At 38.2% G+C, this 26,076-nt stretch overlaps 1 protein-coding gene across 7 annotated transcripts in view; it reads left to right on the top strand.

The window, feature by feature from the left end:
• The window catches only part of LOC110954496 (contactin-4), a 133,735-nt gene extending 118,547 nt beyond the window's left edge, over window positions 1-15,188 (top strand). For 3 of the 7 annotated variants that reach the window (XM_051948584.1, XM_051948586.1, XM_051948585.1), the window contains 4 exons: window positions 2,338-2,518; window positions 8,064-8,176; window positions 9,033-9,201; window positions 11,139-15,188. In XM_051948584.1, coding sequence (XP_051804544.1) covers window positions 2,338-2,518; window positions 8,064-8,176; window positions 9,033-9,201; window positions 11,139-11,227 — 552 coding nt within the window. In that variant the 3' untranslated portion in view covers window positions 11,228-15,188. Of the gene's footprint in view, window positions 1-2,337; window positions 2,519-8,063; window positions 8,177-9,032; window positions 9,538-11,138 lie in introns of those variants that run through there. The other 4 variants (XM_051948581.1, XM_051948582.1, XM_051948580.1 and 1 more) reach the window with 2 other exon arrangements.
• Window positions 15,189-26,076: the final 10,888 nt, after the last annotated feature.

The raw sequence follows: 26,076 nt of genomic DNA on the forward strand, positions 1-26,076 counted from the left end.
TGCTGACTCATTGTCACACTGTCATGTCTTACTGGGACACTTGAAGCACAACAGCGCCATTTTTAATACTATTAGCAGCTGCTCTTTTCAGCTGTAAAAGTCAAAATGTCTCCTGTGAAAACAAGCCTATTGAACACAACATTCGGCAGTGTTATTTTCCTGCACACCAAGACATCAGTAGCCATTTATTTTGTGATGCAGCACTACTTGATCTTTGGCTTTCTTTGAGTGTTTGGAAATTGGTGCCATGTAAGAACAATAAACTAAAGCAAAGGTTGAAAGTAGCTCAGAGCACATCCAACTTAGGGACTTTTTTTTTTTTGGTGACACTGTTAGTATATTGTCCACGTTACTTCTATCCATTATTATGTCTGTCTGAGACTTGATTAGACTCAAACTAATGGCTTAAAAACCCTTCCTCTAATGAAAAGGGTTGAAAATTTTCTCAAGACCAAATTTCGGTTACATTACATTGTGTTTCTCCTCAAAAACCTGTGTGTATCCTTGAGGTCAAACAATCGAATAAGTTTGCAGTTACATTTGGGAAGCAGAAAATATTTCACAGCTTATATTGTTTGCCACTAGCTAGTTTTCTTCTACCATGCCAAGTGTGGTGCATTGCGTTGCTTCTTTGTTGCTCCCAAATCACAGGAGTAACAAAACAGTGACCCCATTGTTCTGTAGCGCTACTAGTGAGCAGAAGCTCAGCAGAGAACCTGTAACTGCCTTTTTATCATAGAAAAACAGAAAATGATTGTTCCAAATTTTAGACAAAAATGCTTTTATAGAAATTGTGTTCAGAGCATGACCATCCAGTGTGTACCTGACCCTGATAAATAATAAAAGGAGACATGCAGACATGTGCTAATGTACATACTACCGTTGTCGGCATTTAGACATGTTCCGTACATTCACTCCAGGAAACAATATGGTGGCCTTCTGACAGCAAGAAAAAGAGCTCTTCTAATGCATTTATCTGAGAAACAGCAGCAAAATACAGCATTTTCAACCGCTCAACCACAATAGCATCAAGGAAATGGAATGCAACAGAAGTAGTATTAAAAATGTGGATTCCATGAACTAGCTGCTAATTGGAATGACTGTTTAACATTGTTTAGCTGCAGCCATCCTGACTGAACTTCGATCCACTTTAAGGGTTGAGGAATTTAGAACAAGCATCGATACCAATAAATGTGCAGTATTTTGTAAAAGTCTGAGGCATTAAAGTGAAGTAAGAATGCTTTCAAAAATAATGCCAGATATAGTTTTTATTTGTGAAGTAACTCTAAAGTGCAGTAAAGAGGAAAACAACTAAGTCAAGGTAATATTCATTTTGAGCGCCATTTCCACTCTGCAAACTTGCAGGGTTACTTATATTACGGGCACAATCAGCAGCATCCAGTGTTTCTGTTTCCTGCACACACAAACATGTTTTGTGTTGGTGGTATGATGCACTTTACTGCCACTGTCTCCATAAGACTTTAAGATGCAGCAAGACGGCTTAAATCTCCTTAGATCCCTCGCTTTCATCCCTCTTTGAGCGTGTGTTTAGATTCTTAGCTGAGGTGGTATAGAAACCTGTAAACTTCTGCTCAGGTATTTGAAGTATTTTCCCAAGTGCCTGGAAAAAAAAAAAAAAAACTTGCTATAATTAAACCGCTGGTGGAAAAAAAAAAACACACCCTAGATGCATCTGTTATCAGCAGCTCCAGGCCATGTTGCTAATCTGCCTTTCCCAAGCAAGATCCCTGAAAACCTGCGTGCAGCCAATTGAATAAGTACCTACTCTCAAACCATCTGTTTGACATTTTCCTGCCTGCTTTCCCTGTCTCGTGTTAGGGTCATAAATGATCCCCCTATGAATACAGACTCTGACAAGCTCCTTATCCTTGTTCTCCTCACTCTCTCTGCTGCTTTCAGTGTTGCTGATTGCCAGATACAGTATCATTCAGTGGCAACGTGGGCTGCACCACCTGAGAACCTACAGTTGCTGAGTCAATAGCATGAGGCATTGCTGTTTTTCCTTTTTATTGCAAGTCGGGTTTGACAGAATCACTGCTTTATTGTAGCAAACACTAAGACGTACATGACCTAAGCATTTCGTTCATAGGTGTGCTCTCAGCTTCCTCGGCTTAAATGTATTTGAATAGAACTGTGTGCTTTCTAGAAAAACACTGCACAGGATGCTCCTCTTCGTAAGCCAAAATGTGACTGGAAATAATTTTGACTGGAGTTCTTTGCCAGGGCTTTTCCAGATACAAAAACAGTTTAAAAACAAAAGGCAAAGGTAGGCACTGTGCCTGGAGCTGTGTGGTAACCTTTGTCTCTTTGGTCCAGGTTCTCTTTTGGGAGGAAGGATCTCAGCAGAGCGACGCCGACATCGTGAGAGTTATCAACAGCTCGGCTTTGCTGTCCGGCTTGAAGGGCAGCGCAGTCTATCTGATCTCAGTCAGAGCCCAGAACAGCGCCGGACTTGGACCCTGCAGCCCTCCTTTTAATATCACCACCAAGAAACCACGTAAGTCCACGCACACAGCACACAAAAATGTGATTAGTTTACTGAAATGGCTTCTATTTTTCAGACTTAATGGTGTTTCTTGCAGAAGAGGTTGAAGTCTTTTTGAATGCAATGCTCACATACCAGACTCAGTGCATGCTGGAAGAGTTGCTGGTCTCAGTAATCAGTTTGCCATCTATACTGTCCATGTTGTACTAAAGGAGAAGTCCTCTGGGGTTTCTGATGACACAGAGAGACATACTTTTGGATTTTCTGAGGCTTATGTGCAGATTGGCCTCATGAATCTTTGGTTGTTTTCAGGATCATTTCACTACCTTTACTTCTAAGCTCTTATCTTGGTCATTATAAAGTCTAGCCATGCATGCTCTATCTTGTTTTGTTTTTGTTTTGTTTTTTTCAAAAAAGTCTAAACTATTCAGATCATCCATCATTTGATGTGATAATACTTCAATGATTTTATATGAGCCTTTATATGAACTAAAATGGTTATTTAGTTTCACAAATATATTAAGCTGTTACGTTTTTACATGCATCTTACCATAAAATAGTGTCTATAGGGGTATCTTTTCATTATTATGTTGGGGAGAATGTCTAGAATCTGCCATTATCAGAATAATAAGTGGGAACAATACATGCTTAGTACTTAACAGACATAAATATTCAATTTTTCAATATTTTATTCACTGAAGTGTTCACATACGGTGGCCTATTTGCAGAGGTGGCAAACACCCCCTAAGCAATGATTTCATTGCACATATGTTAAAATATTTAGATGTTAACACATCTATGCAATGATGTGTTCATGAGTAATTCAAGCAACAGCAATAGGCGTTGAGATGGAAGCACATGTACATGCATTGTAACTACGATTGAAGTTCTTGTATAATAAATTATTTTATTTTTCCTGACTCTTTGCCACGCAGTGACACAACGTACAGTTTTCTTTGATAACACCTCATTGTCGTGAATACCTCCAGAGCAATTCAGCTGAGAAAAAGTAATTTGAATTTGGATGCAAAATGATCCATCAGGCTTTAAGGGACAAATGTGGAAGTTTGACTTTCACTTTGAATTTATAGTTTAAATGAAGTGAAATAAACATATAATGGATAATTGTGTCATATTTTGCATCACATTAACATACATTGCAATGAAGAGAATCATATTGATGCAACATTAAGGCATACTGTGGGAGATTTTTTTTAAGCAATCGGAAAAGTTTGCAGAATTTGGTTGGTGACACGATTCTGGTCATAACTTCAGTAGGTTTCCTGTGATATTTATTTGCCATTAGTCACAGAAGAATTCCAGTGTGAAATAGAGCAGTAACAAACAACTTCCCCAGTGCAGCATTGTTTAAGACAGATCGACTAAGACATACTTTCACTCTTTTCACCTTTATTTAGCTGCTCCCATGTAAAGCCTTGAGTAGACTCAGGCTTTGTAAATATGCCATGGTTTCTGGGATTGCATTATTATGTTTCTTAATATTAATAATAACAAATAGCAATATTTTTAGACCAGCTAGTGTTCAGTCAGGTCAGTTACAAAACTTTTAACCCCTGTCAATGCACATATACCTATATAATGTCACATCTGCTACGGTATTTAAAGTGCAGGTGCTTCAACAATCTCTGCATTTCAGCTGCAACTAGGAATGTGATTCGCTTTCATAACTCACTTTGCAAATAGCCACATTCCTCAAACATGATCTGGTATTTCTGCCACTGCTTCTTTCACTTGAACTGCTTTCAGACATATACACTGATAATTCAACCGATATGTGTGTGATTAAACATATTCAGCTCCTCCACTGAAACCTCACCTCAGTTCACCTCCTCAACTTCAATGAACACTTTTATCTTACTAATACTGTTAGTTCGTCTCGATTGTTTTGAAGAATTCTTCGAAACAAAAGAGCGAATCTGAGTATAAATCTATGGTCACATCCACAAAACAGTAAAGACAAGTCTCAACAGGTGTTGTGATCTATACACTCCTAATGCAATCCTGAAACTCCCACATCTTGAAAAGCAAATACTGTGACAAAAAAACACCAAACAAAAAACACGTCACATATTATGTTAAAACCTGCAGTCATTTGGTGATAACAGCTGCTTTCCTACTTTAAATAACTGAAGTTTGCATGAAGTTGTACACCTTTATCCACATCACACATGCTGTAATATTATTCTAGACTAAATAGTTTGTGTAGCAATTCCTGTAAATTCTAATCAGTTAGAGCTGTTTTTTCCACCTTACATCAACATTCACTCATGCACCCACATCACAGCTGCTACTCCTCTGAATTGCTTTTTCTACAAACACCAATTTCCTTGTGACTTCAAAAGTTTAGTAACTCTGGATGCTTTGATAAAAGAAAATACTGAGAGCTGGACAGTGAGTATTTTTCATGTGTTAAAAGATTTGCGAACCATGTTTCCTGTGTGAATCTGAAAACAAAAGGGAGCTTTGCAAAATGATAAATGAGGAGTTCCATGATTTGTCTTCAAGCAATGTATAAGTGCCCAAGTGAGCATGGAAAAAGGTTTTGCTTGTTGCAATTAATCTTCATGTTCATAGAGGCCATTAAAGTAACCCCCTTGATGGGGCACAAAATCTACTTCCTGTGGAAAATATTCTTTAAAGTTGTCCTGAAGTCAGTACAAAGATTCAGCTGCCAGAATTAGACAAATCCTCAGCAAATCCTCAAAAATTGGTCTCTTTAGTAGAAATGATCACCTCTTGTTATTATCCTACCCTTGCAGCTAAACAAAGAGGGAATGTCAAACTCCAAAGACTGTAACTTTGGATGATACCCGCTCGATTCATCTAACAGAGACAGATGAAACCTCCATCAACCCCCTTATGTTCACCATACAAAAAAAGAGTAAAAGCTTGGAAGCATTAGATTTATTGGACTGAAAACAGTGTATAGCCCACAGTGAGTCAACAAGTACATCCCCCCTACAAACAACAAAAAAGGGTCGAAACTACCGTTTTGCTATTTATGCCCCTTTATAACAATCTAAGGAACTACTGTTACTATGGCTGTTAGTACGCTTTGTGCTTTCAAATCAGTCTGTATTGTTTGATTTAGAAGGGGCCAATGCCATTAAGAAAACAGCTGTGAAATCTTCACATATTTGAGCTTGTGAGTGTTGGGGTTAGTATGTAAAGACAAACGGATTACAGAAAACCAGCAAAACCTGCCCAAGTGTTCTTCATTCATATGGACACATCCTAAAATTTTTTTTAAGATAAAATTGTGACAAATGCAGGGTTGTGGATATTGCATCTACACTGAATTTGTTTGACATGCAGAATGTTTGAGGAGAAAATGCGAATTTGAATGTATCTGTTCACTGGCTTACCTTTAATACATCGGGTTGTGTGAGTCACAGGCAAGACAAGACAGTGAGCTTTTGTCTTGCTGTAAGCCATACCTGATTTAATGAGCCATTCGCAGTTTCCCTGTACTGGCCATGTGTACTTAGACTTGCATGGCTTAATCTTTGAGACAAGCATATTCTACTGGCAGGATCAACCAGGTAGCCTAGAGAACGTGCATGTGGCGGTGGCCTGCATGCCCAAGTGTGGCTGCGTTGTTGTTGTTGTCAGGTTTTGGCCTCAGAATAGCGCTGCATCACAGAGTTTGTGTAATGTGAGTCAGTTAGTATCTGCAGACTGCAGCACACAATGTAAGGATTAAAGATCATAAGCAAAGGGCAGCTGATATTGGCCAAATAAATGTCAGCAGGAGGATCAATACCCCAAAGTGGAAGCCTTGTTTGATAAAGTTGTCATTTCTTGTATAGAAGTTTCATTTAAAAAAAAAAAAAAAAAAAATGGCATTTTGTGACTATTTTCTGTCTGAAAAATCCACACACACTTTGTTTAAAAAACAAAAATATAAGGGTGGCAGATTTTACATATATGCACCACTTAAATTTGATTTATACACAAAGCCTATGCAGTTGACTTACATCCTTGTGAGCATATATAGATATACAGCGCTGGTTTATCTCTTTGCGATGGCACCTGAATACAGCAGTTAATGATGGTACTTCCTGTGCCACTGTGTTGAGTTTTTTTTTTTTTTCAAATAGTGGTCACTGAAATTAGGCCACTAATGTTGGAGTTGGGGCTGCACAGTGGCTCGGCAGTTAGCACTGTCTTCTTGCAGCTAGAAGATTCCCGGTTCGCGTCACGGACAGGGCCTGGGATCTTTCTGCATGGAGTTTGCATGTTCTCCCTGTGCATGCATGAGTTTTCTACAGGTTCTCCGGCTTCTTCCCACAGTCCAAACACATGCCGAGGTTAACTGGTAACTCTAAATTGTCCGTAGGTGGGAATGTGAGTGTGCTTGTATGTCTCTCTATGTAGGCCTGTGATAAACTGGTGACCTCCAGGGTGTCAACTGACTTCACCCTAACTCAGCTGGGATAGACTACAGCCCCCTTGCGACCCTAATGTGGATTAAGTGTTGCATTATGGATGGATGGATGGATGGATGTCGGAGTTGAAGCTAATAAAAGTTAAACAACAGTTATTACTACCTGAATTAAAATCAGATAAAAAAAAAAAGATACTGCGACACAGAAAAGAGAGAGCATGTTAGCATGTGGCTACACTGACAGAATACCGTGTTTGCATTATAAGCAAGTCAGACATACTTATAACCCATTACATATTATGTTATTTTTCACAGAAGCATTATCTTTGTGCAAGTCAATATGGCATGTTTACAGAGCCTATTGTTACCTAGTGTCATGTAGCCGGACCGTTCTCTAGCATTGACACAGTGCTGTGTAGACTAGTCTGTCAACACCTCATTGTCATTCTCTTCTGAATGGAAAGAAAAACCTCTGATGTCTTTGTATTCCTTCAAACAAATCACAGTCGTATTGGGTGGAACAAAGAACAGGATGCAGCTGTGTCTACAAATGTCATATGCTCAATTTGGCCACAGGGTTAGATAGTTCCAACAGATGTACAATAAACCAATGAAGAAAAAGTGCATTATTATTGCTGTTAATATTAGCCACATTACAATTTGTAAAAGCATTAGAAAATTGAAGCCATTCTCTCAATTTAATGTGTTTCTGTCTTTTTTATTATGTTTTCAGCTACACTGCAGCTCCACTAAGTTGTATTTTGTTGTCTTCAATATGTCCATATTGTTAAATGTTGCAGCCATTCTAAGTCAGAATACTATTGAAATATTGAAATACGATGCAGCAGACTTCTGTGCCGCTTCAGGGTGAACTTTCATTTCATCCTTATTAGCGCAGTTTTCACACACATAAATGAGAGGGTAATCAAACAGAATGCATTTTCTATTTTTCCTAACCTCCGGTTTTCTCCGCTGGGTTCTTGAAGGTTAAAGAGTATACATGTGGTTGAGTCTGAATATGATGCAAATTCAAACACCGCATGATTAATTCAAGGCTCACCGCGGAGTTAGTTTGGAGAATACTATTGACGACACTGGTTTAGACAGTCATTTGCGAATCTTGTGTGTAAATAATTACATGTCTTGCAGCTCCAAGTCAGCCTCCAGGGAGTATTGAGTGGAACCTGACCAACTCGAAGATCTTTCTAAATTGGGAACATGTCAAGGCAATGGAGAATGAGTCTGAGGTGACAGGATACAAGGTGAGTTTGTAAGAGTAATAGCAGAAACTCCAGAACTGGGGAAACAAATAGAGCCTCAGCAGCTGTCATCCCAATAAATGGCTTTCTCATTGCGGTGGAAAGATAGACCTCAGCACTCCAGTGTTACGTTATGGATTGGCCCTGTCTGGCCTTTCAAAATTAAAAGATCTGTTCCAGGTGATAAAATGAAAGGCGTCATACCACAGAGCTTCTTCTAAGCAGCAATGAATCATATTTGATCCGCTTTGCATATTTCGTGTGGAAAACACACCGTTTTTGATAATACTTTCCACAAATATATATATATATAAATACAAGTATATATTATTCTCTAGAGATACGCAGCCCTGCTCATTTAATGATAAGTCTTTTGTGAAACCCTGTTGTAAGGGAGCTTGCAGCACACACAGGCATGACTGGTTTAATAATTTGGAAACAGCAGTACTGTGAATTAAAAGCAGTAATTCCTTACATATTTTGCATGTTTTTAAAGTGAAATTTGCAGTTTGCTTTTGTTTCTTTTGAAGGACAAAATAAAATACCATGCTGCTGTTTGAAAACGATAAAATCACATGAATAGATGTGTGGAAAGGTTGTCTAAGGTCCTGGTTTTAAGTGCCTGTGGTCCTTTGTGCTGAGTCTTTGAACTGAATTAGCCCCTTGCAAGGTATTATGAATTCATTACCTCCTCTAGAGACGAACTATATGATCAAAATTTGAATGCACTTACCTCTCCGACTTTGGAGTTTTGGATTTGTTCTTCATACACTTACTTAGCATGTTGAATTAAGACATAAATCTGTCTGCTTAGAGGTCATAAAGGTTAAAACTAAACAGGACATATGCTCTGCTGCAGGTTGTGTATCGCCAGAACTGGCATGGCAAGACTACTGTACTGGAAACCAATAAGACCAGCGTGGAGCTGCAGATCCCTTCCGGAGAGGACTACCTCATTGAGATCAAAGCTCTAACCGAAGGAGGCGATGGCACCAGCAGTGGTCCCATCCGCATACCAAAGATGTCCAGTAAGTTTCAAACACTCCACAGCATGCAAATGATTAGAGCTGGAATTAGACAGAGGAGGAGTTGGATGGGTGCACTCTGTGTAACTAATCCCCTGTGTGACTGATAGTGTTTATCAGCTTTACCGTAGCTTGAACAAGACCTTCAGAATACACACAGAAATTGCAATAAGACTAGGAAGAAAAAAATGCAAAATACACAAAGACAACTTCCCCAGCATAGGCTGTTTTTCAGTTCTCTTTGTCTGTTACCTAGAAGGATGTCTCTGCATACTTAGAGGAGTAATTCAATATTTTGGGATGCATGCTTCGTATTTAATATACTACTACTAATAATTATCATTGTTGTATATTATTATTGTGATTATTGTTATTGTCACTTTATTTGACATTAATGCAAAACATGCTCAAAATGCTTTAAAGTGAAAGAAATTGCAACTATACAGTGCTTCACATGTAACAAAATTGACATTAATGTTGAGATTAAAAAATCGCAATCAATGAAAGAAGCCCAAGGGTAAAATTTAGCTTACAATAATAATAAAACCAATGAAATATTTCAGATTAATTGGATAAAATGTTGTAAAACTTAAATCAAATACATGGAGTCGTTAATTCTACATGAAATGCATAATTTAAAAGGACCACAGCAGTGCAAAGTCTAGAAAAAAAAAACAAAGCTGTATAAAAGCTAAAGTGAAGAGAGTTTTATTTGAGAGTAAGATGAGATTATGAATGTGATTTCTGTGCAGTAAGTAATACAAAAGGAATCAAAATATTGTTAGCTTAGCATCGCATAAAGCCTAAAAATAATCATCCAAACAACACCTCCAAAACTGATGAATTTACAGAGTTATCACACATCAAGACATTTGTAAAAGTTCGTAAATTAAAAGTCACCTTCCGCATACTTCTTGATATAGTGAACGTCACTTTGTGCCACCGAGCAGTTGATATTTATCTCGTTGTTGCACTCATGAAGAAAGCAAAAATATTTAACCGCTATTACTTTAATTCATTGCAGTGACACTTGGTGAAAAAGGTGAATCAATGACTTTTGCGTATGGGAATAGCGCCCCCATTTGTCCAGCTTTAAGCACTTTACAAGCATTTTTCATGGATTATCTGCTCCAACAAGGTTTCATCTGCTCAAATTTCCACCATCACAAATATTACAACATTTGAGGTTTTTGCAAAACTCTTTCATGTATTGTTTTTAGATTTCAGCCTGCTATTTTGATAGTCATTTCAGATATTTCAAATATATTATTAGAATACATAATTACACATGAGTTGCCACATTGGATGGCATTTCAAGTGCACCGCAGAAACAATATGAACCCCGAGATATTACACCAAAGCTGTGCCTGACACCTGCCTTTTTTCTGTCATCCAGCAGGGGGCAACAGCTCTGGTTGGAAAAAGAAGTCAGATTGTATAGAACACTATGGAGAAATGAGCATACTTCTCCCTTGATTACTGACCTCAGAAAACATTTTCCTTATGAGCTTATGGTTTCAATCACTAATTTTAAAGTGTTTTAAATTTGCATGGCGTTCATTCTGTAAATTATGGTCCCATTTTGAGCAAAACAGACAACAAATCAGGGTATGTTTAAGGGCGTAACTATCTTGTGATTGACATGTCACAAGTATATCATGATGTATCGAGCCCTCAGGTTCTCAGTCGGATCCACCCATCATTATATTCAGTTTCACAACAAATGCTAAACTACAGGCTTCAGTATGGTATTCAACAAATCAGTGGGTGACATCATGGTCATTATGTCCCTCTTTTATATACAGTCTTAAGTGTAAATCATGTGATCATTACTCAGTAGTAGAAATATTACACAATTGATCCCTGTTAAAAGCTTAGGTATGGGTATGCATCATCCTGTTGCTGCATTTGCATTTATCTTTTCTTTTCTCTCTTCCTAGGTCTTAACTCAATGGGATGTGTGTGTCCAGTTCCAACTAAGATTTGCTGTTTTATGATGTTTTTTACATTTTCTATGTTAAATTTGTAGCTTCTGATGCCTTTATAATCAGCTCTGGACATTTTGAAAGAATCTGCTGTATGATATTCTTCCACATGTCAGATTTGTGGAATAAGCAGCAACTAAAGAGTTTCTCAACCACCGGTCTGCAAACCAAAATCAAATGATGAGAACATTCTGACAGGTTGTCAAATACCCACCGATCTGTGGCTGGTTTGGTACTCACAGGCAACAGCACAATTATAAAACATTCTCATCTGGCTATTTTCAGGACCACTGCAACCCTCCAGGATGCATGCATTTGATAAACATGGAAAAATGAATTTCTTATCTTTCCCTGAGAAGTGAACCTGAGCACAGGCTCATGTCCCAGTTTCCCCACTTGATTCTCCATTTCCACTTATTTCGCCTCAACTTAAAAGCATCTCCTTGACTTGCCGTGTTCTCTGTGAACAGGTCCAACTGTGAACTCTACATGCAGTTTCAAAACAAAGAGTTCAGTCAGTCTCTCTTTCTCTTTAGGTGTTAATTCTTTACTTATTATATGAAAAAAATACTTGCCACTCATTGCAAAATTAAAGAAATAACTTGACATTTTAGGAAATGCTTGTGTGCTTTCCAGCTGTTTTCCCTTTCTTCAGTTGTATTTGCAAAACAAAGTTAACTGACATGCACAGAACTAACTGTGGTATTGATTTCCACAAAATGTCAGGTACAAGTACACGGTGTCTAATTGTCAAAGTGCATGCTCTTGTGAAGATATTCTGGCAGGCCAACCAGCAACAATGATTCATACCCTGGATTTATACGGCATGAAACAGATCTGACAGTTGCTGTGAATCCAAGCAGCTCATAATCACATCAAAGTTTCCTTAATCTTTTTTCACAGTTATTCACCAGTTCCAAGTAGCATTAACTCAGCTACTTAAAGATGGGGTAGGTCGATTTTTTTTTGGAATCAATGGGCAAAAACTCCGCATAAACCTTTCTGTATAATGTAATTTAAGTGATCTAAAAGGAAATAAAAACATCTGCGCCTCCTCCTGGCTAAGCCTTTAAGAAATCTAGCTTGTGATGGCAGATTTTATCCAGTCTTGTCACTGATCAGATGTGGTGATGCAATGGATTAGATGCAGACTTACAGTTTGAGCAGTGGGGTTTAAGTTCCCGGTGAAGCAGTATCTTTACCTTGACTGTTTTGAGGCGTCTAAAGCATCAGGGGAGAAGGAAGAGCTTCAAGAGAAGAGGTGTGTATTTTCAAATCCTGGCATTTGTTTTGGCCGTTTCCAGATTTCTGTTTATTGCAACTATAAGATAACACCCAAACAAGCCAGCACTGTTTGTCCACTGTACTTCTCTGCTCCGATAACACTCTAGGACAGTGGGGATAAAATCAATTGGTGCAGCAGAACCAGAGATATTGTCTGTTTTTCGCTATTCCACAAACCTGACTTCTACATTACCCAGATTGCAACTCAATTGGCAAAACATTTACAGGGAGATTCAGAGGTGGGTTGTTCTCAAACAGCTAAAGTAACTCTGAGCTGCGCCTCTCAAGGAGCAAAGGTTGGATGAGGTCACTTCGTACTCTCAACAGTGCTCTGTCAGTGCAAGAAAAAAAATCTGGCTTCACCAGACATCTTTAAACCAATCACTATTGTATAATGCAGTGCTTAAGCCCAGGATGCAGTGATGGTGCCCCCTGCATAATAGTGATGGATTAATAGTTCTGGTGGAACATTTTCCTGCAGGGAGGCTATCACTGTAATTAACATGTCAATTTGCCGAAATAACTAAGCAGGCCTGCCTTAATGCACGATCCAATCATTTTTAGTGTTTAAGTTGCTGCTGGGATGCTGTTGTTGTTGCTGTTTCCTGTATTTTGAAAAGGCTAGCACATAGATAGTGTAAGTGGAGGAGGCAGACATATGAAACTGAAGGTTTTTACCTGAAGTCCAGTAACTTTTTTTTCTAACTCCACACCTCAACCAGCATTGACTCAAGTGACTTCACTTGAGGCAGTTTATCAGATTCTGTGCAGCTTCCTCTGGAGCCACAAAAGGCTTTTATACAACTGTTGTCGCATTTGCAGCAGCACTCCCCAAGCCCTGTAAACAGACTTTGATATGTAAAAAACAGTAGAGTTGTGCTTTAAATCTGACAGCTGGCATTTTGTAATTAAAGCTAACTTCCCACTTTAATCGCAGCGGTGTTGGTCTTTGCAAAACTTTCATAAAAATCTGCTAGTACATTTACACTTGATGCATTAAATAGAACATATTTTCATAATGGCTGCATTTCATCCACTGCCTGTTTTCCCGTTCACTCTTGGTATCGAGCTTGCTGGCTTAGTGCTTTGTTTGCTTCCACACCTGAGTGGAACAGAGCCACCATTAATGGTATTAACTACAGCTGTGCTGCTCCCGCAATGACAAGTCAAACTGTCTGCTGTGGGAAAAGCTGCTCAGTAAGCAGAAGCTCAGCCTGACTGTTACACACTTGAGCATAATTACATCACACCACTAATTGCTAATGGGGCCCAAGCAGTGGTATTTAGTGGGAAAAAGATTGGCCAGGTATAGGCTTGTTTTTCCTACTGGTGGATTGATAAATACAATCCACCTTGCGCTCCAAAGAGATTCATTCTGTAGCTATACAGACAATTTTCAGTGTGAACACTTACTACTATACATCCACACAGTTACGACCAAGTTCAAGCCGTACATATCTTCTGTGTTAATGTTATGCAAAGAAATACTGGCGCAGCTTATGATGCTTTTTAAACACATTAGAAGGAGCGCTTACTGTTTAAACAGGTTTTATATCGGAAACAGATGCAGTGTTTAACAAAGCTGATTTGCCTTATTAAGTTGATATTTTTCAAACCTATTGTTAACCAGTCTCAACCATACTGATTGTAATTATTTTTGCAAAAGGGCAGGCTTATCAAAGATAAAATGTAGAATGTTATTTACTGTTTTTATTATATCTGTTAAGTTGTACTTAGGACTAGTTGGTCTGGAAAAAAGAGGGGATAAAAGAGGTCAAACTTAAAATGTCGACCATTTATATTTATTATTCATCCAAAAATAAGGATTAGTAGGTGTAAAAGCTTTCCTGAAGAACTGTTTTGTGCATTTAGTGTCCTTTTTATAGTGCAAACTACCAACATTCTGAGCACATACAGGATACTGAAAACTGAAACTGTATCCCGCCTATATTTGCAAGTCCAACGAGGATAAGACATTTTTGCGTAATGAGGTTAATATGTTGTCATTTTACATACTTAAACCGGACACGACTTGATATCTCACTAAAAATGATTGCATGGAATATTTTGCGGAAACATTTTGCTAGACCAAATAGTTGTAGAGGAACATTTGGCTGTTTTTCTGTCAGCTGTCACCATCATACATTATACTGCTGAGTGATTTTAAAAATAAAAAGCAGAAGTTGACAAACGTTGCAGCAAGAAATGTAAAGAAATGTTGTCATGTTTTCAATTTTACGTTTGTTTCCTATTAGTTTTTTTTGTTATGTTGTATATAAAGTCATAGTCAACATATTTGAGTCACATTAATTTTTATCATATAGTACGATGTGGTGTAATTATTTATTCGGTGTATGTTATTCTATATGTTGTTGTTTACTTAAGCGTGTGAAATAGTTTGTCTCCTATGTTTTGTGTGTTTATTATTATTTTTAAATGGCTCTATTATTTATCATTATTGTTTAGTCTCTATATATTTACTGTTTTGCTGTAAAGTGAAACCTCCTTTTAAATCCCTTTTTGTTTTATGGTTTTATTTCTATATTTTTTCTAGAATATGTCATCATAATGTCTCAGCTTGGTATCGATGAAAAACATGTTTCTTCTTTCACTGAATCTGCAATTTGTTTGTTCAGTAATGTAATACCATTGTATTAATATAAGAATATGTCTCTGTGAGATGAAAAAAAATCAATAAAGTTTCACATTGAAACCCTTTAATGAGTGGATGTGTTTCTCCTTGTTTGAATCATGCATATCACCAGGAGACAGAGTTTTATTCTTTCTCAGACTGCTCTCAGGAGAGTTTTGCTACGCTAGAGAGTGCAGTGGGGAATCACAGGAAATGTAATGAGTAAGTTTACAGAAGAATTCTGGTCCTGTGAGACTGAAGAGAAGGAAAAACAAGTACGAAGACATAGCTAATGTGTTCCTTCAGGACTAAAGAAAAATTACCAAGAGATTAGTTTCTTAAAATACATGATTTCACATTGTAATTTGATAATGGACTTCCATCAGTCTGGTATGGCACGTGACAGTTTCTGTCCAGTGGGATATGACTGTACAGAATATAAAGTTTATACAGCAGACAGTAGTGGAGTGAAAATGATCACATTTACGATAAAATAGCAAATCTTAAACCAGTCTTGAAAATATTTCAAATTCTCGACATGAAAACATTTGAGATGTTATTTAGCATATTAAGCTGTTCCACATGAGAACAGATTATAGGTCATGTGTTGGCATTTCCCATCGCTTCTACACCATTTCCTGTTTTGTTCCTCAGCTTCTTTACTAAAGGAAACAAGTCAAATTTCTTGGTCCTGATTGCTTCAAACTGTCTGCTGTACACATCTCAGAGTTTGGAAAGCACGCATACATTAATGAGGAGCTCATAAAACTTGACCTCACCACATTCCCCACGGATACTAACAAAAACAGCTTTGTATTACTTCCTGTATGTTGCAAGTCTTATGTCTAACTGTGTTGTCATCCTTTTCATTCTGTATTTTATTCACATTATATGTAATCATGAAGAGAAGTTCACAGACATTGGAAAGACTTTGTCTATTATGGCAGTCTTGAGTTTTTAATGATTCCATAGCTCTTACTTTTCTATTGTGGAGGTAATCCTTCTTTTCAATATTTTATGTACTTTGTGTAAAACACCAGTTCTACAGACAGCAGAACAGGCCCACATCATAATCCTGCCACCACCATGGTTGTAGGTTCGGTGCTCTAAGAGTTAAAGACTTCATCTATTCATCTAACATGTTATTTCTGCTCATTGTGGTAAATTTGTTCAATTTTTTCTTTCATCTGATCACAGAACTTTCCTCCAGAAGGTATTTTCTTTGTCCATGTGATCAGCAGTCAATTTCAGTCAAGACTTAAGGTGCCATTTCTGGAGGAAGAGCTTTCTTCCGTAGTTGCTTTGAAATGGCTCCAAGTTACTTTCCTGACATGATTTTCCTTTTTTTTTTTTTTTTCAAATCTATGCAGTGCTCTAAGACTTATCCATTGTAGTGTTTGTGGGCTGAGTCTGAGTGTATCAAATTGACCTTACTTAAGTTGGCTCAGAGTCATGTCACTGAGAAAATCTGAGTAACACAGCTTCCTACATCACCAAAAAATGTTCACTAAAGCTGCTATGTATATTTTTAACCCAGCAGGTTTTGTCATTTTTCTAAAATAAGTCTATAAAATAATCAAAATGAATTATTGTTTTTGTGACAAAAACATGTTTTTTCAAAAATTCCATCCCAGGAAAATAAATCAAGAGTTACATGAGACACTAAAAACTCAAGACTACCATGATAGACATCGGGGGAGTCAAACTCATTTTAATTCGGTGGCCACATAAAGCCCAGTTTGATCTCAAGTAGGCCAGACCGCTAAAATCACAATAAATATATAAATAAGGAAAACTCCCTTTTACCCCCCTTTGGTTTTAGAGCAAAAAGTGTAATTCTTAAAATGTTCAACATTTAATGAACCATCTTTTCACAAAACATCATGAACAACCTGAAATTTCTTATCAAAAATTTGTGCAATTTTAACAATTTGATGCCTCAGTTTATCAGTTATACTTTACAACTTACAGATCACAGTGTATCTACACTGGCATAAAAAAGTCACAGGTATCTGGAGCTGAACAATATAGTAGATCTTGAAGTTATTTTAAATTTGCAGTTTTACAAACTTATATCTTGCAGTTAATGTCTTCTCTGTAATTTTTATGTTGCAAAGTCATCCCAAAGGCCAGATTAGACCTTTTGGCAGGCTGCTTTTGGCCCGTGGGCCGTATGTTTGACACACCTCAGTGTTTCCCCTCCTATATAAACGACGAGGCGGCCCGCCTCGCTGGAATCGCCTCATTACAATTTTGCCGACACTGCCGCCTCACTGGTCCACACCAAAAAAAAAAAAAAAGTAATGCTAAATATTAGAAAGCATTGACACATAAGTCCGGTATATTCGCCGCTAAAATCAACAGAATGGCAGCCTTTTCTCGCCGTGGGTGAAGACAGCAGACATATCCCTGTTGGTCGGTAACACTCAGTTCTCGTATGACATCCCGCGAGTTCGTGTATCAAATGTCGGTCGTTCCGATTGGCAAACAACGAGCATGGTGGACAAGAAGCGGCATCGCTCCATCGTTTCGTTTTTCGGGGCTAAAAGCAGGTGTGTATCACAGACATATGTCAAATTAAGTATCAAAACTATTGCATGTCATCAAAATAAATTGAGCAACACAGTGTAGGCATCAATCTCATTTCCTTTACTGAGTTTGCTTACCGTTTTGTTGTCCGCGGCGATACGAATTGACAGTGACTGCAAAAATGGCTCCCGTTAAAACATTTAGGCACGACAAAACCCGTTCTCACGAACGAGACAAATGATTTCAACTGAATATAAAGTTCCTAGTTTCTTTTGATAAAATTATTTATAGAGTGCCCGAAATTATATCATTCAATGGCAAAACAAATTCTGTCTTCAAATTCTAGTTCTGTGTTCAAAAAAGTAACAGTTTTGAAAACAGAACTAACTCCTTCAGAAAACCAGTTGTTAACCCAGAGTTGAAGTTTTCTTTCACATTTTTAAGTAAAATGAAGGTCATGACATAACCTTTTTATTATAAATAAAAATGAAGTGGGAATTTGGTACCTAACATGTAGTTGTTTTTAGAAAAAAGTAAAAGTCACCACTTGATTCCAGATTCAAGTCCTTTGTCATCTTTTTCAAATTTGTAATAAGAACTGATGTGGCATTTTGGAATGGCTTGTGGAAATCTGACCAGAATATAATAGACTGGACTAATTGACATGTTTTGATCGCAAGGACAAGTGGGTTTATATTTGTCATATTTTCTCCCTATCACTAATTTTTAGAAAAGAAACATGAACATTTTATTTAATTTAGTTTTTGGAGATGGCTAAAAATACAACAAAATGTGCTCCAAATTGTGCCAGAATGCCCTATTTTGCATCTTGATTTTCAAAATTTTTCTGGGGGGTATGTACCGTTTTGTTCACAACTGTAGAACATCAACTCTTCCAAACGTGGATTCTCACACGGATAATCAGTTTTGGCCACTGACCATAATGTTTTATTCAAACAACATAGACCTGTTGTCAAAAATGTTAACAAATATAAAGACATCTCTGTGAGATGGAGAAAAGACTCAAAGTTTCACACTGAAACCCTTTAATCAGCTGATATGTTTTGCCTCGTCTCGGAGACAGATTTTTATTTCTTTCAAGATTGGTCTGAGGAGACTTCTGCTGCACTACAGAGTGCAGTGAAGAAACTCAGCAAATGTGTTGAGTAAGTATACCGAAGGATCCTGATCCTGTGAGACTTTCATATTGGCTCTCCACAAATATTTCCTGTTTTGTTTCTCAGCTTCTTGGCTAAAGTAAGCACAAATCAAATGTCTTGGTCCCGATAGCTTCACACAGTCTGCTGTACATTGCCTCAGTGTTTGGAACACATGCATCCATTAATGAGGAGCTCGTGGGGAATGTAGTGAGGTCAGGCCTCATACGTCTGATGAAAACAGCTTTGTATTACTTCCTGTGTGCTGCATCTCATCAGTAAGATGTCTAAATCAGCATCACTTCTTGTCTTCTTCACAAAACTCCTGCTGATTTTACTTTGATGGTCTGAAATTTGATATAGTAAAATCAATCAAAAAGGTGAAAATGCACCTTTTCACCTTTGTAATGTGTAACATTTATATGTATATATAATTGTAACTTCGGATTACCATCATGTCATGATATGACGAGCCACTCAGGCAACTTCTGTTTATAATATGTTGTTAGCAACACAAAACAGCACATTCTAGGCAGTCACAGTGACTATTGCAACACTAACACGACCAGCTGATGCCAGTGTTGTCGTCCTCCTTAAGTTGTATTTTACTCCCACCGAACAGAACATCATCTGCTCAAAATGCGGGTTCTCACACAGATAATCAGTTTTATCCACTGACCATAATGTTTTATTCAAACAAGATAGATGTGTTGTCAAAAATGTTGACAAAGACAAATGCAGCAATATTTGAATTTCTGCAAAAACAGTAATGATATGGACGTGCAGATGGGTCTGTTCTGCAGTGACGTCCGATTTCATCAGCTCTCAGTCAAGATCAAAGTAAGCCAATATTAAAAATATTACTCCAGTAATACTTAGAAGCTCACAAACAGATCTGACAGAGGCCATGTGGGAAATAAGATTTCTGACCTGCTCAAATTGCAAGACAACCAGGCAACATTTCAACCGTTTCAAAAACTTGTCCATAAGCCAGACCAGTGATCATTTAATGAGGCAATTAAACAGTTGTTGTGAGCAGTAGATCCAGTGGAAATTCACCCAACTGTAAAATTGGTCGAAGGCAGTTAATTCAGGGTTGAATCAAGGATAAGCCGAGCAGTGTCTGCCCAGCATAAAACAGGCCTTGCAGGTAACTAAGATACAGGATTTGATGCACTCCTGTGTCTGTAAAACGGCGCCAGTAGTCACGATTCTTTTCTAATAAAGTCGACGTTATGTCAGCTGCCGAACCTTCAAAGAAAACAGGATTACTCATAACAAGAAAACCATCATATTATCAAACAAAGAGCTGATATTTCAAGATACTGTCTGTCATAATATTGCAAAGGCAAAAGCTTTAGTCAGAGATATATACATACAGAACACTCATAAAGTTGATATCAGCAGCAAAGATCCTGGTTGAGCCAATTAAATGTATGATGGATTAGGCAGCTTATCCCTAAATCATTAGTCTTGGAGGATAAAATCAGGACCAATATGACTTTCCTCGGAGCTCACAGGAAGCGTTCTGATCTCAGCTCATAATCTCTGTGTCTTAATGAAATTGATTTTACAGTAAATATGTCCAACATGGTGAGACACATTTGTATTTTTAAGGCCAAAAGTTAAACAGTCTCATTTAAAAATTCTGAGTTAAAACACAAATAAAATGGCTATAGAAAGTATTCGCCTCCCCTGGAAGTGCTTGAAAGTACTTCAAAACACTGTATCAAGGTCAGTTTAATTTTGACTATTTGACAAGAATTTTGAAAAAAAAAAATCCTGCATGTCAAAGTGAAAACTGATTTCTACTAGGAAATGTCAATTGATTAAAGACACAACATGTAAAGGGTTAAATGCTTATATACAACATGTAAAGTATTACATGTTGTATATAAGCATTTAACCCTTTTAAGTCAGTCTTTAGTAGACCCATCTTTCCTTTGAGCTTGCATAGAGAGGTCTCAATCAGCCTTGGCCAACTGGACAAAATCTCACCATATTCTGTTTTGTAAACCGTCGAAACTGATTTCCATACACTTTGCTGCTCTTATTTTATCCTCTATCTTTCCTAGCCTTCCAGTATCTACTACTGAGAAGCATCCCCACATCATGGTGCTGTCACCACCACGCTGTTTGTGTGTATTGATGTGTCGTGTTTGTTGTCTGCCAAACATGGCATGTAATCTCAATTTTGACCTCTTTAACCCAGAGAATCTTCCTCAGTTTGACTGACTTTCCTGTACGTCTTTTGGCAAACTCTGACCAAAATTTAATATGAACAGTGGTCTCATCTCTGTCACTTTTCCAAAAAGATTTGAGTGGGGAAGAACAGACAACAGTTGTCTCTCCCATCTCAGGCGCTGAAGCTTGTAACTCCTTCAGAGGACTCATAATTGTCTTGGTGTCCACCCTCATTAGTCTTTTTGTTGGACAGTCACTTACTTGTTCAGGGCAGCCTGCTTCACACATGTGCCATATTCCTTCCATTTCTAAATAATGTATTCATTGTCATGCGATATTCAGATCCCCTGACTCATGCTTTTCAATAAGTGTTCTTTTGCCTTCAAGGAGTAGTTATATTCAGGAGTACTGATTCACCAATGACTGGACCTTCAATATAAAGGTCTCTTTATAACACAGTCACTTGAGACCCATGCACTGCACTCAGATCATCTTCATTTCACTACTCTAATGACTTCTAGCAGCAGTCGGTTGGACCTGTGTTGAATTAGGCAAGTCACATAAAGGGGGTGAAAACTTATTTAATCATTTATATTAGTTTTGTTTTTTTTTAGTTCACATTATTTTATTGAGATCTGGTTTCATTTTTAAGTAAAATAGTATTTGGGGATTTTTTTGTCAAAAAAGCCAAATGAAAGTCACTATGATTCAGTGTTAAAGAGCAATAAAAGAAGGAAACTATACATTCAAAAGAGAGACTATGGATTGGATTGCAAGACAAAAATGAAATAAAATGTTTATTGTGCGTATATAGCCCTCCTCATATGACAAATCATTAAAATTAAGACCTGATAAGGTTGGCATGTCGACAATTTCAGCAACTTGCATCCATAAACTCATCTAGGTGCCACTTGGCAAAAGTGCTACACAATCTCCTTTGACTTTAAGCCGCCTGTTCTGCTGGTACAAAATTCTGCCTTAAATATGTAAAGCAACTGGAAGAACCAGAGCTTGACTCACAGCTTGTGGCTAATCCTTTATTCATGGAAATCTCCTGAGAATGGCAGCATTCGAAGAGTGGCTTATTTACCTTTGCTGGGGTGTGCACATTGTGCTGCTTTGAATCCACCTCCGCTCATTATTATCAACATGCGACGCCTCCTGTGGGACAATCCCCAAAAAACCGCTTGGGTCACCTGATAAGCATGGTGTGATCTGTCATGAGCGAAACCCAGAGCTCCTATTTTATTATACATTTGGTTTCATCCCTGTCACAAATGCACATGCTGCCAAGAAAAAGTCAAATACGGAGTGGATTGGTGTAGGGAGGTAGGTGGGAGGCTGTGTTCCTAAATCCAGTTTGAAAAAATGATTTGTTGTTCATATTGAAAGCGAGTTGGGGGTGGGGAGGAGCTGACAATATTTTCTGGTATTGTTGGGGTGTAGGCTGTGAGATATGTCAGAAAAGTGACAGTGTGTGGACCTGAGCTGAGCTCTAAAGTAGGGATAAAGTGGTGTGATGGACAGAAGATTGGCTGGGAATTAAAAAGACCATGAGCCCTCTCCAAGCACCATGGGACAGCTGACAGGCAGCGTGTAGAGCTCTCCTCCCAGGTTCACAGGGAAAATGTTCTGTGTGGAAGACCAGCGCTGAAGGCTGGGACTGACAAACACTGTACTCATCACTTTCATTCTTCACTCTGGTCCGTGGACCCAACATTTCTTTACAGAACTTTGCTGCTACCCAGATCACTGTGCTGTGGTAGGGTGTCACAAAATAATCTAGAGTCCTGAATAAAATAAAACAATGAAAGAGATTCTTGTTTTCAGAGGTCTGACTTATGAATCCATTGCGATTCAAGTCTGAGGGGTAAGAAGACAACATCAAAACAGTCAGACAGGTCCTAAACAAAAAAAACTGTCTGTCTAGACTATCCAAAGTGCTTTACGTGGAGATGCAACTAAGAGTAAATGCTGTCACGATACCACTAATATCCTTCATTGCACAGGCAAATCATTCCAGCAAACTTGTTAAGTCAAAGTCAGACCTGAAGTTGATCTGTAAACTAAATCACCTAACCTCACTTAAAGCTTTGATATCTGAGTGCTTGGACCATATTTGTTGTGATGGGTCCAAGGTTTTCCTTGCTTTTTTGGTCTCCACACATCATGATGCTGCCACCACCATGCTTCACCTCATAATGCTGCCACTGCCATGCTTCACGGTGGGCACTGCATGTTTGCAATGATGTGCAGTGTTTGTTGTCTGCCAAACACTATCATCTAGTCTGATTGCCAAAACATTCTATTTTGGCCTTGTTACACCAAATAATCTCCTTCCAATCAGCTTCAGAGTCTCCCACATGCCTCCCAGCAAACCCCAGTCAAATGTTTTATGAGCTTCTTTTCAACTGCAGCTAGTTGCGAGCATTGTGCTGTGCACGTAGCATTCAGTGGGGTTTATCACAGTCTTGTTCGGAAAGATGCTAATAAGAGCAGTTGTAAAGTACTGCCCATGTGGATTCATTCATGTTGCTTATTTTTCCACCTTCATTAAACTCAGCTAATTGTGAGAGAAGAGGACGCAGAGGATAGGGTTAGATGGAAGCAGTGGGAAGTTAAAAGTCGAAAGGAAAAGAAAACTAAACTCATTAATTTTCAGCTGTCTCTTAAAATACTTAAAAAAAATATTCATTGCTTTATTATCACTTGGTTAACTTACTCTTCTTCCTTATATGTTGCCATAGAGCAGTCATTTCTTCAGCATCTACAGCTGGTACAAAATGCAGCTGTTCGTCTTCTAATAGAAAAAATAAAATAAAATAGCGTGAACACATAACTGACTATTGACCTCCCATTACTGACTTTCTGTCCATTTTAGGATTGATTTTTAGATTGGATTTTTCAAAGATTTAAAATAGCTGGTGCCACCTTATTTAGCAGAACTCTTGCATCTGAGCTCTATCAACCAAAATGCTTTAGGGTGTTCCAAGATCTAGGCACAAAAATGGAGTTGATCGAGCCGTCGCAGAGGCTGCTCCTTATGTCTGGAACAGTTTACCTTTTCAATGTAAGAACATTTCGTGCTCTGACTTTAGAAATTTCTGAGTTGCTGCCGAAGACCCAGTTCTTCTCTTTGGCTTTCAATTTCAGCAAAGCTTCACACTGACTTCATCTTATAATGTATTGTGACTTTTTGTTCTTATTATCTTGCCATCTATTTTCTTGTTATTTCAGCTGTAGTCACTATGTCTCATGGCCTAACACTGTATGCGTACAACTGCTTTGCAAGTAGATTTGACTTTGACTAACAAATGCCATTACAGATTCTGCCACTTCCACATTCTCTGCACCACCTACAGACCCAATTCCCTCATTAACTCTCTCAGTTAATATACCAGCCCAGTTGGCCAGATTAACTAGTGCCTTCTCGGGTTTTGGAGCTGACTGATCTTCTACAAGTTTATTTTTGCCTTCACTTTTTGCCTTGTTCATTTGAGATCACCGTCTGCCTGTTGCAGACCCAAACTTGCATCCTCAGGTCAGCCTTTGTCATTCCCTTTTGCCTGTTCTTGCCTGTGGTACCATTGAGTAAAATTAAACTCTTTGAACCTTAACCTGTGTCTCTGAATTTCAGTCCTAACTGTGCCATGACAAATCTTCAGGAAAGCACTTCTCGGTAATCCAAAGAAAGAGAAAAAGGCAGTTAAGAGAGTAAAACCTGAACAATGAGCGAAAGTGCTAAAAACCATCCATAGAGCTGAGGAGAACAGCGGGATTGGGTGATATTTGTGCATTCCTCAGTTACACAAAGCAATCTGATGAATTCTAAAGTAACAAATTCATGGCAAAAACACTTCAAGTTACAAATCTGCGAGGCAAAATGCTAATGTAATGGCAAATATAGCGTTAACCATTTCAGATAATTAGTTGTAATGAGCACCAAACACAGCCGAAGCTCATGGGATTGTCATTAGTTTTGCAAATCTTTGGCGATACATCAACATAATACAGAAATGCAAAATCGAGGCTTCATCAAAGCCGATGCAGTCCATCCAATATTGTCAAGACATTTAAATCAGAAGCATGATGTCGTTAAAATTAATTGTATGCTGAACAAAAATGCGGCCGCAAAATCGTGCACCAAGTACAGTAGCGGTTATATAGAGTTATTTTTTGGCATAAATGTAAAGTTTGTTCTGCTTGTGGGGCAAAATGAAATGTCATGAGATCTTTAAAGCATTTGGATTCAACTCCAGGGGACCTTGAATGTCATCCTAATCCATCCTGTAGGTGTTGAGCCATTTCAGTCTTGATCAAAGTAGTGGGCTTGTAGACAGATAGCTGCATTCACTGTCCAAATGACCAGTCACATTCCTAAATCTTAGTGTGGGCCTTCAGGTTTAACTCTGCTGAGACATCAGTGGGATTCAGTGAGGATTTTCTCTGCCAGTAGGACAGTAGTAAGTAAAAAAATACAATAAATTAGACCAAAAAAAATGCTTTAAAGAAGTAGAATTGTACTTTTGACTGGTATCTGAGGAAAAACCTCAATTCAAGTCAAAAATAGAGGGCAGACACCAAAACCAGAATGTGTTCAAAACAAGCTGCAGGAATGTGACACCTTTTGTTACTGTCAGTCTTCACACAAGTCTTTTCAACGTGGCTGTCAGTTCATATCGGTGTCAGATATCGGTTGCATCCTAGAATAGATCCGAAGAAAACATTCAAAAAAGTCGGATAGAGCTGAGCATTGAAGCTGTGCCCCGTGAATGTGGCCTATTTTACACCTCTGAATGCTGCCACTGACAATACTGCTGCTGATATGATTCTTTAGTTTTAAATGCATTCTTCTCCATCTAATCTGCTGTCATATAGTACAGCATGTCTCCTCTGCACTGTGTATGAATTCCTGGCAGGTACGTTCAGTAGCTGGTGTGTCAGCCTTTCATTATTGATTACCTACTGCGGAGCTATAACAGCAAGAAATCATTTCATAAAGGCAACATTCAACAGCGCCTTTAATTTAAAGCAGATTTGACACGTCTTGCACTTGTGAGCGTTTCGTCGTTTCACGTGACCTTTGCCATCATGCAGCTCTGTAGGC

The sequence above is a fragment of the Acanthochromis polyacanthus genome, chromosome 5 (genome assembly GCF_021347895.1).
Source record: "Acanthochromis polyacanthus isolate Apoly-LR-REF ecotype Palm Island chromosome 5, KAUST_Apoly_ChrSc, whole genome shotgun sequence".
NCBI lineage: Eukaryota > Metazoa > Chordata > Actinopteri > Pomacentridae > Acanthochromis > Acanthochromis polyacanthus.